Genomic DNA, 13,746 nt, shown 5'->3' on the forward strand with positions numbered 1-13,746 from the left:
TATCTCTTTAAAGTTCAAAATAGTTGCAGCTTCATCCACCCCATCCCCTTTTGTGAATTTTACACTGTCTGCCCAAATAGCACTGGGGAAACCCTGGAGTCACCACCATCTCCACAGGTTCCATGTGGTCTACATCAATAGACTCAGTGTACTTGCATTTAAAGAATCCTACGCTGATGTAATTTTGCGTTGGAAATGACAAAATCCCAGCACAAAGATTTTCAGCACAACTTCATTTGATTCGCATGGGGTGGATGCTCTGGTTGTGACTAGTGTGGTATGGTGACAAAAAGGTCCCCAGTTTCCTGGGGAAAAGTGATTGTTGGAATGTATGTTGGACCACGGATTCTCAGATATTGTTACTGAGGTGAGACCAGTAGTGCTGTTAGCAGAGAAACACTATGTCTCTCTGCAAGGTTTTTGTAATTGATGATCCGGGACTGGTCTTACTGGGAACCCGTAAGAGTAGGGTGGGGCGGATTCCCAAATCTGTTTTTCAAGAGGCCCTAGGCCTATTTAGTACACCTGATGCTGAGCAGCAGTGCTGAATGTGTGTGAGACATAGTGCTGGAGTGCTCAGCTTCAGGAGAGAAAGAAAAACATTTATTTTGTGTTAGCCAGGAGGCTGGATATTTCTGTTGAACTGCTGTTTCTTCGGTAAATTTCTGCAGCCGCTGGAAAATAAATGCGGGCAGGAAGCCCTTAAACAGATCCTGGTGTGTGAAGTCGCCTCATTTGCAGCCTACAAACGAGTGAACCCCCACAATAGGAATCCACTTAATTGGTGTTCTCAGGGTAGAAGTAGAGCACTTCTTGCCTTTCTCTAACAGCCGCCCACGTGGATTGCAAGGCACAGTCATAAAAACCCAAGTTGATCATCTTCTAACACTCTTGCAAGTTCTGTAAGCTGAGCACGATCCCTTGAATATGATTCTTAATGCAATATTCCCTTCTGCCTCTCTCCCTAGGCTAATCAATCTGAATATGAATTAGTCGGTGAGTGAAAGCTGCATATTTGAAACCAGTGGACGTGAAGCCATTACATCCCTACCCGGCAGTACAGCTTATTCAACCAGATGCAGACGGTGCAACTTGCTGGAGTGCAAGATAAAGCAAATACCTGCTTATCAGCAACAGAACATAGACCCATCAAAGAAGACAGCTGATTTATTTCAGAAGCCCTTCTGTTTTCAAGAGGTTTGGAGCACATTATTTCAAGTGAGTATTTGAACATGATATCCTTAGTTATACCTAATAAGAGGAAATTTGCTTTCCCTTTAGTATGTCATTGAAAGTACAAATGTTTGGATAATCAAGTAGCTGCTGTCTGTTTGATGAGTGAGTCTGAGAAACATCACTCCAAGCCAACAGGGCTGCAGCACGGGTAGGCAGCAGAAGCACCTTCCTATGGTGCAATTACAGAAAATGCTTATTGCAGTTTATAGCTGTTTTATAGCCCAAATCCATCAACTATGATAAAATATTGTAAGGTGCCTACGTGTTCTTATGCGAGAATACAGACGTACACAACAAGACGTGCCTCAACGTAAACACGTGCTGAAATGGATGCGAGTGTCACTAAGCTTGGTGCCAAAACGCCCTCCTTAAAATGACGCTCAGGAATTGGTTCTGTGCTTGGTTATAAAACTTAGCTCCTGTGATTCGCGAACTCTGCTTGCCTACCGACTCAGATTGAACGATGCCCATCTTAACTTCTGCCTGTTTACGGACCTTGGCTATATTCTTCTATTTTTTCCTCGGCTACTTTTGATTGCACCTGGACAGCCAGTCTTGACTATTAACCATCTGCTCACATATAGGCTCTGGGAATTCCTGACAAATATCTTCAGTACTACTGCATCCACAATCCCCTACCTCTCCACTACTCCAATAATACAGTACTACTGCATCCACACACTCTACCGCTCCACTCCTCCAATAATACAGTACTACTGCATCCACACTCCACTAATGTACCCCAAGTGCTACAACTCGTGGATTCCTGTACCTGCAATGTAGTGGGTGAGGAGAACTGATTGCCACCCATGCTAAGTGGTCTGGCTCTGCCAACTAAACACTATAGAATAGGCGGTATTATATTCTTTATTATCTGTATATCTGGTGCTCTGGTACATTGATTCTCAGCTCAACACACAACAAATGGCATGTAATCCATTTATTAAGCTATGGACAGTGCAAATAGATCATTGTTTCAGGTGAAGAATAATACTACCTTTGATGGGTTCTCTACCTCAAAAACCCTGCCATAATAAATGTTTTACACAGTCTTCACAGCATTTTTTTCTTACTCTTTTTCACTCCATCTGGACATAACATGGCCTCTGTCTATATGAACCCTATTGTGTGATCAGAACATCAGATTTCTCATAATGGGCTACCAATTGAGTTCTGAGTAGCACACTGTACAGTCAATTTCCTCGAAACTTGCTTAACTCAACATTCTGACCCAAAGGTTAGCCTTTTGCTGTAAAAATCTATTTCTTTACTTGAATGGATATGAGGGTTTATGTAAAAAGAAAAGTTCTGAGGAGGGTTGAATGATCACTAGCAACCATCACTGCAGCTAAGATTACTTAATTGTTTGTTTTGCCTTCCAGTAACAGGTTAAAGACCTATCATCAACCAGTAGAAGCTGAGAATTTTTATGAATTCTGCACATCAGAATTTTATGGCTTTAACGTCTTTCTAACAACTCCATTGTTGTGAGGACACTTGCATTCCTTGATCTGAATGATTTTTTTTATGCCAGTCTTGGCTCTATGATTTTCAAAAGAGACTTTGAAGATGACGACCTAGAAATAAGTTCTAAGCTGCCTGTGATGTGAAGTGTTCAGAGATTAGTGACACAAATATTTCACTTCCATACAGAAATCAAAAATAAACTGGTAAGACAGCAGAAGGATCTCAGTTAGAGAAGAAGAGGCATTAAAGCTAGTAGTGACCCTTATCTGAGGGATGTTCATCTTGTAGACCCCCCCCCCCCAAATGTTATTGAACAACTGCTGCTGGGACCAGAGAAGGATATGCTTTTCTTGAAAATTTCCGCCCCAATTAACATGGGATGCTAGATGCTGTAGTTCACTAACAGTTTGAGGGTCACACGTTGTACATCTCTTACACACATAAAGTACCATATTGTTGTACAATGGTTATCAAAATAGGAAAATGTACAGTAAGTGATACCTTTTATAGATTTGGGGGCTGATTCACTAACTTCGAGTGAAGGATTCAAAGTAAAAAAACTTTGAATTTCGAAGTGTTTTTTGGGCTACTTCGACCATCGAATGGGCTACTACGACCTTCGACTACGACTTCGAATCGAACTATTCGAACTAAAAATCGTTCGACCATTCGATAGTCGAAGTACTGTCTCTTTAAGAAAAAACCTCGACCCCCTAGTTCGCCATCTAAAAGCTACCGAACTCAATGTTAGCCTATGGGGAAGGTCCCCATAGGCTTGGCTAACTTTTTTTGATCGAAGGTTATTCCTTAGATCATTAGTTTAAAATCCTTCGAATCGTTCGATTCGAAGGATTTTATCGTTCGATCGAAGGAATAATCCTTTGATCTTTGATCGCTCTATTTGCGCTAAAATCCTTCGACTTCGATATTCGAAGTTGAAGGATTTTAATTCCCAGTCGAATATCGAGGGTTAATTAACCCTCAATATTTGACCCTTTGTGAATCGGCCCCTTAAAGTGGAAATACAAAGACCTTTTGACCAGTTCTACCAAGTGACCTATGAGCCAAATGAATTCAAAGCATAAGGGCCATACATGATAGTTGCGTTTCTATTGTTCTAATCAATGGGGCAAACAGAATGATCGGAACAGAAGGAAGTGAAGCCTCTGCTGTTGCACCATGCACTGACCAACTTGGTGCTTCGGCACATCCCAAAACGGATTGATATCTATAGTATATGGATATCAATTGGGATTAGCGGACCTCCATACACATGCACCAAGAATATCAGAAAATTCAAGCTTTTGGAACTGCTGAGGTCTCTTCTTCAGGCATGAAGAATGAAAGAAAGAAATGAAAATATCACTAACCTCATCCACATTTTCAAAAGCATTGATGACATCATATGGTAAACAGGACAGCAGATCAATCACAAACCAAGTCTTCAAATAGTTCATACGTATTAACTTTGGGTCGGATATCACCTCACCCGCAGGTCCAACAAATGTTGTATGGAAATTGAGGACAATGTCTACCAAAAAAATAACGTCCACAATACTATCCACGACAAGCCATGCAATATTATTCTGCTTAGTCTTGAAGGAGACGTTGTAAGGAACTAAAATAGCAGTGTAGAAAGTTAAAATTAATATGACCCAATCCCAGGTGGTCTTAAAAACACAATAATGCAAAATGATATGTGGTGGGGTCTTGGGAGCCTCCTGCTTGTATTGCGGAAGAATTTCGGAACCGAGCTGTAGCACCTGAAGAGATGTTTGAAAAACCTTATTAGTATGAACTAAACAATAATCAATCAGCATGCTTATCTTCTAATGTGTAAATTATACTTGATACATTATTATTACATGTATATAAAATAATATTCAAGCTGATGTACATGAAATAGGTAATACTATATATGTTGTACAAACTATAAAAATATAAGAGATCACCAAGGAGTTGAGAGACTATAAAAAAAGCATAAGGCCACAGGTTGAGTTGTCTTCTGATACATGGGGTTTATTCTTTTCCTACAATACATACGGTTCAGTGAATAATGTGACTCAAATGAATAAGCACTGATTATTACTAATCATCAACAACCTCAAGGTGATGTCTAATATTGTTTTAATGTACGGTACATAGGCTTAAAATAATTCATTAGTAAAATGGGGTCTATTAATGAATAAGTTGAACATTTTACAGTATACAAAAAAACAAGAGAAATATGTAAAATACAATAAATACATTTTTTGGCTTTTGTGGTTTAATCTTTCATTCATAACTTTTTGAAGACTCTTTACTAAGAGCCTTTAAAAGAACAGTAACACCAAAAAGTGCCTTAAAGTAATGAAAATATAATGTACTGGTACCTTGCACTGGTGTTTTTGTTTCAGAAAGACTACTACAGTTTATATAAACATGCTACTGTGCAACCACGAGGGCAGCCATTAAAAGCTGAAAAGGGAGAAAAGGCATACACAGTAGATAACAGATAAGTACTACCATAGTTTATATAAACAAGCTGCTGTGTATCGATGGGGGCAGCCATTCAAGCACAGGATACACAGCAGATAACAAATAAGCTCTGTAGTATAAATGCGATTCTTTAGAACTTATCTGTTATCTACTGTGTATCCTGTGCTAGAATGGCTGCCCCCATGGCTACACAGCAGCTTGTTTATATAAACTATAGTAGTACTTATCTGTTATCTACTGTGTATCCTGTGCTTGAATGGCTGCCCCCATGGCTACACAGCAGCTTGTTTATATAAACTATAGTAGTACTTATCTGTTATCTACTGTGTATCTTGTCCTTGAATGGCTGCCCCCATGGCTACAAAGCAGCTTGTTTATATAAATTATAGTAGTATTTATCTGTTATCTACTGTGTTTCCTGTGCTTCAATGGCTGCCCCCATGGCTACACAGCAGCTTGTTTATATAAACTATAGTAGTACTTATCTGTTATCTACTGTGTATCCTGTGCTTGAATGGCTGCCCCATGGCTACACAGCAGCTTGTTTATATAAACTATAGTAGTACTTATCTGTTATCTATTGTGTATCCTGTGCTTGAATGGCTGCCCCTATGGCTACATAGCAGCTTGTTTATATAAACTATAGTAGTACTTATCGGTTATCTACTGTGTATCATGTGCTTGACTGGCTGCCCCCAAGGCTACACATTAGTTTGTTTATATAAACTAAAGTAGTGCAGGGCAACAGTACATTATATTGTTATTCCTTTAAAACGCTTTAATTTTTTGGTGTTACTGTTCCTTTAGCCAAGAAGCCTGAAAACGCTGCACAAAGTATGGTTGACCCCAGGGAATGCATTAAAATATTCTTATACAATAACTGGGGCCTTGCAAATAGAAAATGATGAGTTTTCATAGGGATTTATACAGCTATAATATTCTGTCTGTATATTAGAAGAAGTTTCTTCAGGGAGTTGCTTGACCATTTAAAAATCCTTGTGTCATACAAAAAAAGAATGAATATACCCTCTAATATGGAATGCAAAGTTTTTTTTTACAATGGACAGACAGTAGTGGTCACTTCTGTATGAAGTTATTCCTTGGTTATGGCTGGAGGTGGTTTCTGCTCCTTTTGCCAGAATACATCTAAGTGCTCAATGGACTGGTTCAATTTTGCTCCCCTTAGGGCTCTTGCACTTGTGATTAGGGATGTAGCGAACGTCGGAAAAAAAGTTCGCGAACATATTCGCGAACTTGCGCAAAAATGCGAGCGGTTCGCGAACGGTTCGCGAACCCCATAGACTTCAATGGGAAGGCGAACTTTAACATCTAGAAAAGACATTTCTGGCCAGAAAAATGATTTTAAAGTTGTTTAAAGGGTGCAACGACCTGGACAGTGGCATGCCAGAGGGGGATCAAGGGCAAAAATGTATCTGAAAAATCTGCCTGTGTGTGCTTGGAAGAGATAGTGTAGGGGGAGAGCTGTTAGTGATTTCAGGGACAGATGATAGTAAGCTTGCTGGCTAGTAATCTGCTTGATACTGCTCTGTATTGGAGGGACAGAAGTCTGCAGGGATTTGAGGGACATTTTAGCTTAGGTAGCTTTGCTGGCTAGTAATCTACTGTTCTCTTTAAACAACTGCCATACGTTGACCTTGTAGGCATTGTTTGCCCAGTTTTTTTGGACGCAGCCACTGAAGCACAGTTGCCAGAAAAAATATGCCATATAAATGCTGAAAATAGTAATTTTTCGCCATACGTTGACCTTGTAGACATTGTTTGCCCAGTTTTTTTGGACGCAGCCACTGAAGCACAGTTGCCAGAAAAATTATGCCATATAAATGCTGAAAATATAAATTTTTTGGTTGCAGCCACTGAAGCACAGAGGCCAGAAAAATTATGCCATATAAATGCAGAAAATATGCATTTTTTTGGTCGCAGCCACTGAAGCACAGTTGCCAGAAAAATTATGCCATATAAATGCTGAAAATATAAATTTTTTTGGTTGCAGCCACTGAAGCACAGAGGCCAGAAAAATTATGCCATATAAATGCAGAAAATATGCATTTTTTTGGTCGCAGCCACTGAAGCACAGTTGCCAGAAAAAATATGCCATATAAATGCTGAAAATAGTCATTTTTTGCCATATACGTTGAGTCAACGTATGGCAAAAAATTACTATTTTCAGCATTTATATGGCATATTTTTTCTGGCCTCTGTGCTTCAGTGGCTGCGGCCAAAAAAACTGGGCAAACAATGCCTACAAGGTCAACGTCGTTGACCTTGTAGGCATTGTTTGCCCAGTTTTTTTGGCCGCAGCCACTGAAGCACAGAGGCCAGAAAAAATATGCCATATAAATGCTGAAAATAGTAATTTTTTTGGTCGCAGCCACTGAAGCACAGTTGCCAGAAAAATTATGCCATATAAATGCTGAAAATATAAATTTTTTGGTTGCAGCCACTGAAGCACAGAGGCCAGAAAAATTATGCCATATAAATGCTGAAAATATAAATTTTTTTGGTTGCAGCCACTGAAGCACAGAGGCCAGAAAAATTATGCCATATAAATGCAGAAAATATGCATTTTTTTGGTCGCAGCCACTGAAGCACAGTTGCCAGAAAAATTATGCCATATAAATGCAGAAAATATGCATTTTTTTGGACGCAGCCACTGAAGCACAGTTGCCAGAAAAAATATGCCATATAAATGCTGAAAATAGTCATTTTTTGCCATACGTTGACCTTGTAGACATTGTTTGCCCAGTTTTTTTGGTTGCAGCCACTGAAGCACAGAGGCCAGAAAAAATTAAACCAGTAGGGTTTGCACCCTAGTTTGTAACGGTGGCGGAGGGAGGAGGAGGACGCTAAAGGACAGCTGTGTGTGGAGTCATGAGGCTTGAAGAGAAGGACAGCTGCATAGAAGTCAGAACAAGTCTTCCGGCGTGCAGTAACCCTCCGAGATCCACCCCTCATTCATTTTAATAAAGGTCAGGTAATCGACACTTTTGTGACCTAGGCGAGTTCTCTTCTCAGTTACAATCCCTCCTGCTGCACTGAAGGTCCTTTCTGAGAGCACACTTGAGGCTGGGCAAGACAAGAGGTTCATGGCAAATTGTGACAGCTCTGGCCACAGATCAAGCCTGCGCACCCAGTAGTCCAGGGGTTCATCGCTCCTCAGAGTGTCGATATCTGCAGTTAATGCCAGGTAGTCCGCTACCTGCCGGTCGAGGCGTTCTTTGAGGGTGGATCCAGAAGGGTTGTGGCGCTGCCTTGGACAGAAAAACATTTGCATGTCTGACGTTACAGACTGGCCAAAGGGCTTTGTCCTTGCAGGTGTGCTCGTGGCAGGATTACTGGCACCTCTGCCCCTGGAATGTTGATGAGTTCCTGAAGTGACATCACCCTTAAAAGCATTGTACAACATGTTTTGCAGGCTGGTTTGTAAATGCCGCATCTTTTCGGACTTGTGGTATGTTGGTAACATTTCTGACACTTTATGCTTGTACCGAGGGTCTAGTAGCGTTGCGACCCAGTACAGGTCCTTCTCCTTAAGCCTCTTGATACGGGGGTCCTTCAACAGGCATGACAGCATGAAAGACCCCATTCTCACAAGGTTGGATGCAGAGCTATCCATCTCCGCTTCCTCATTATCAAGGACTGCATCATCCACGGTCTCCTCCCCCCAGCCACGTACAAGACCAGGGGTCCCCAAAAGGTCACCACTAGCCCCCTGGGAAGCCTGCTCCTGTTGGTCCTCCTCCTCCTCCTCCACAAAGCCACCTTCCTCCTCTGACTCCACTTCTGGCACCTCTCCCTGCGTTGCAGCAGGTGCCTGGGTTCGTTCTGGTGATTCCGACCAGAAATCGTGCGCTTCCAGCTCCTCGTCACGCTGGTCTACAGCCTCATCTGTCACTCGTCGCACGGCACGCTCCAGGAAGAAAGCGAAGGGTATTAGGTCGCTGATGGTGCCTTCGGTGCGACTGACCATATTTGTCACCTCTTCAAAAGGTCGCATGAGCCTGCAGGCATCGCGCATAAGCACCCAGTAACGGGGGAAAAAAATCCCCAGCTGTGCAGATCCAGTCCTACCACCCAGTTCAAAAAGGTACTCGTTGACGGCCCTTTGTTGTTGCAGCAGACGTTCCAACATAAGGAGCGTTGAATTCCAGCGAGTCTGGCTGTCAGAAATCAAACGCCTGACTGGCATGTTGTAGCGCTGCTGAATGTCAGCAAGGCGTGCCATGGCTGTGTAGGAACGTCTGAAATGGGCCGACACCTTTCTGGACTGGGTGAGAACGTCCTGGAATCCTGGGTACTTGGAGACAAAACGTTGGACTATTAAATTTAACACATGTGCCATGCAGGGCACATGTGTTAAATTGCCTAGTCTCAACGCTGCCAACAGATTGCTTCCATTGTCACACACCACTTTTCCGATCTGCAGTTGGTGTGGGGTCAGCCACCGATCGGCCTGTGACTGCAGAGATGACAGGAGTACAGATCCGGTATGGTTTTTGCTTTCCAGGCACGTCATCCCCAAGACAGCGTGACAACGGCGTACCTGGCACGTCGAATAGCCTAGGGGGAGCTGGGGGTGCACAGGTGTGGAGGAGGAGAAGGAGGACCCAGCAGCAGAGTAAGAAGAAGAAGAAGACGAGGTAGAGAGCGATGGAGGAGTAGAGGTGGTGGCAGAACCGCGTGCAATCCGTGGCGGTGACACCAACTCCACTGTTGTTGTTGAGCTACCCATTCCCTGCTTCCCAGCCATTACCAAGTTCACCCAGTGGGCAGTGTAGGTGACATACCTGCCCTGACCATGCTTGGAGGACCATGCGTCAGTAGTCATATGGACCTTTGGCCCAACACTAAGTGACAGAGATGCCGGTAACTTGGCTCTGCACATGTTGGTACAGGTGTGGTATTCCCTTTTTAGAAAAAAAATTGCGGCTGGGTACCTTCCACTGCGGTGTCCCAATTGCTACAAATTTGCGGAAGGCCTCGGAGTCCACCAGCTGGTATGGTAAAAGCTGGCGGGCTAAGAGTGCAGACAAGCCAGCTGTCAGACGCCGGGCAAGGGGGTGACAGTCAGACATTGGCTTCTTACGCTCAAACATGGCCTTCACAGAAACTTGGCTGGTGGCAGATGACTGGGAATGGGAACAGGTGGTCAAGGTGGAAGGCGGAGTGGAGGGTGGTTCAGACGGGTCAAGGAGAGCAGAGGTAGAGCAGTAAGATGCTGGACCAGAAGGAGTGTGGCTTTTAGTTTGCCTGTTGCCTTTGAGGTGTTGCTCCCAAAGTGCTTTGTGCTTGCCGCTCATGTGCCTTCGCATAGAAGTTGTACCTATGTGGCTGTTGGGCTTACCAAGGCTCAGTTTCTGACTGCACTCATTGCAAATTACAATGCTTTTGTCAGAGGCACACACATTAAAAAAATCCCACACTGCTGACTTTTTGGAAGTGTGCGATCTGGCGGTAACAGTAGAAGTTGGCGAAGTTGGCGGTATTGGCGGCAATGGCGGGTGCGTTGGCCGGCTGAACACAGGTGCCGATACATGTTGTTGCCCTGCTGATCCCTGCGGGCTGTCCTCCCTGCTTCTTCTAAGTCTTATTCTCCTACTGCCTCTCTGACTCTCCGTCTCTCCATCTGAACTACCCTCCTCTTGCTCTCTTCTACTAGGCACCCACAAAACATCAATCTCCTCATCATCATTCTCCTCAGATGCATCAATTTCTTCTGACACATCACAGAAGGAAGCAGCAGCGGGGACCTCCTCCTCATCACTCATTATGTCCATCTCTATCGTGTTCTCTGCCAGAATTAAATCTGGTGTAAGGTCCTCATCTCCTTCATCTTCTTCTGGCAATAATGGTTGCGCATTACTCAGTTCAAGAAACTCATTGGAAAATAACTCCTCTGACCCCAGTGAAGAAGGGGCACCGGTGGTGGAGGAAGTGTTACGTGGGGTGGCCATAGCAGTGGAGGATGAGGAGGATGTTGTGGTAAAGTTAGAAACGGTAGAGGATGGGGTGTGCTGTGTAAGCCAGTCAACTACCTCTTCAGCATTTTGGGAGTTCAGGGTCATTGGCTTTTTAAAACTGGGAAATTTGCTAGGGCCACAGGATTGCATAGCAGCACGGCCCCTAGCACGGCCTCTGCGTGGCGGCCTGCCTTTGCCTGGCATTATTTTTAAAAAAACAACAACAACAACAAAAACTCAGTTGGTTTTTCTGGAAACGATAATACACACAGCTAGATGGCGGGTTGAAGAAAACACTGTGCAAATAATGCCTACAAAGTCAACGTATACACTACTACAGCGGTGGATACGGATTACGTAAAATATATGAATGCTGCTTGAAAAAAAGTAACTCAAGTGGTTTTTCTAGAGACGATAATATTATCAATATTTAGACAAAATGTGAACAAGCTCACACAGCTCGATGGCGGGTTGAAGAAAACAGTGTGCAAATAATGCCTACAAGGTCAACGTATACACTACTACAGCGGTGGATACGGATTACGTAAAATATATGAATGCTGCTTGAAAAAAAGTAACTCAAGTGGTTTTTCTAGAGACGATAATATTATCAATATTTAGACAAAATGTGAACAAGCTCACACAGCTCGATGGCGGGTTGAAGAAAACAGTGTGCAAATAATGCCTACAAGGTCAACGTATACACTACTACAGCGGTGGATACGGATTACGTAAAATATATGAATGCTGCTTGAAAAAAAGTAACTCAAGTGGTTTTCTAGAGACGATAATATTATCAATATTTAGACAAAATGTGAACAAGCTCACACAGCTCGATGGCGGGTTGAAGAAAACAGTGTGCAAATAATGCCTACAAGGTCAACGTATACACTACTACAGCGGTGGATACGGATTACGTAAAATATATGAATGCTGCTTGAAAAAAAGTAACTCAAGTGGTTTTTCTAGAGACGATAATATTATCAATATTTAGACAAAATGTGAACAAGCTCACACAGCTCGATGGCGGGTTGAAGAAAACACTGTGCAAATAATGCCTACAAGGTCAACGTATACACTACTACAGCGGTGGATACGGATTACGTAAAATATATGAATGCTGCTTGAAAAAAGTGACTCCGGTGTTTTTCTGGAGACGGTAATATTATGGATATTTAGACAGAATGGGAACAAGGTCACACAGCTCGATGGCGGGTTGAAGAAAACAGTGTGCAAATAATGCCTACAAGGCCAACGTATACACTACTACAGCGGTGGATACGGATTACGTAAAATATATGAATGCTGCTTGAAAAAAGTGACTCCGGTGTTTTTTCTGGAGACGGTAATATTATGGATATTTAGACAGAATGGGAACAAGGTCACACAGCTCGATGGCGGGTTGAAGAAAACAGTGTGCAAATAATGCCTACAAGGCCAACGTATACACTACTACAGCGGTGGATACGGATTACGTAAAATATATGAATGCTGCTTGAAAAAAGTGACTCCGGTGTTTTTTCTGGAGACGGTAATATTATGGATATTTAGACAGAATGGGAACAAGGTCACACAGCTCGATGGCGGGTTGAAGAAAACAGTGTGCAAATAATGCCTACAAGGCCAACGTATACACTACTACAGCGGTGGATACGGATTACGTAAAATATATGAATGCTGCTTGAAAAAGTGACTCCGGTGTTTTTTCTGGAGACGGTAATATTATGGATATTTAGACAGAATGGGAACAAGGTCACACAGCTCGATGGCGGGTTGAAGAAAACAGTGTGCAAATAATGCCTACAAGGCCAACGTATACACTACTACAGCGGTGGATACGGATTACGTAAAATATATGAATGCTGCTTGAAAAAAGTGACTCCGGTGTTTTTCTGGAGACGGTAATATTATGGATATTTAGACAGAATGGGAACAAGGTCACACAGCTCGATGGCGGGTTGAAGAAAACAGTGTGCAAATAATGCCTACAAGGCCAACGTATACACTACTACAGCGGTGGATACGGATTACGTAAAATATATGAATGCTGCTTGAAAAAAGTGACTCCGGTGTTTTTTCTGGAGACGGTAATATTATGGATATTTAGACAGAATGGGAACAAGGTCACACAGCTCGATGGCGGGTTGAAGAAAACAGTGTGCAAATAATGCCTACAAGGCCAACGTATACACTACTACAGCGGTGGATACGGATTACGTAAAATATATGAATGCTGCTTGAAAAAAGTGACTCCGGTGTTTTTTCTGGAGACGGTAATATTATGGATATTTAGACAGAATGGGAACAAGGTCACACAGCTCGATGGCGGGTTGAAGAAAACAGTGTGCAAATAATGCCTACAAGGCCAACGTATACACTACTACAGCGGTGGATACGGATTACGTAAAATATATGAATGCTGCTTGAAAAAAGTGACTCCGGTGTTTTTTCTGGAGACGGTAATATTATGGATATTTAGACAGAATGGGAACAAGGTCACACAGCTCGATGGCGGGTTGAAGAAAACAGTGTGCAAATAATGCCTACAAGGCCAACGTATACACTACTACAGCGGTGGATACGGATT

At 42.7% G+C, this 13,746-nt stretch overlaps 1 protein-coding gene across 1 annotated transcript in view; it reads right to left on the reverse strand.

The window, feature by feature from the left end:
* LOC108717389 (potassium voltage-gated channel subfamily H member 1) overlaps positions 1 to 13,746 on the reverse strand; it is a 191,269-nt gene that overhangs the window by 144,166 nt on the left and 33,357 nt on the right. The window contains exon 7 of the mRNA XM_041564274.1: positions 4,074 to 4,466. Within this exon, the coding sequence (XP_041420208.1) occupies positions 4,074 to 4,466 (393 nt within the window). The remainder of the gene's footprint in view (positions 1 to 4,073; positions 4,467 to 13,746) is intronic.

Source organism: Xenopus laevis, chromosome 5S (assembly GCF_017654675.1).
Source record: "Xenopus laevis strain J_2021 chromosome 5S, Xenopus_laevis_v10.1, whole genome shotgun sequence".
In the NCBI taxonomy this organism is placed as follows: Eukaryota; Metazoa; Chordata; class Amphibia; order Anura; family Pipidae; genus Xenopus; species Xenopus laevis.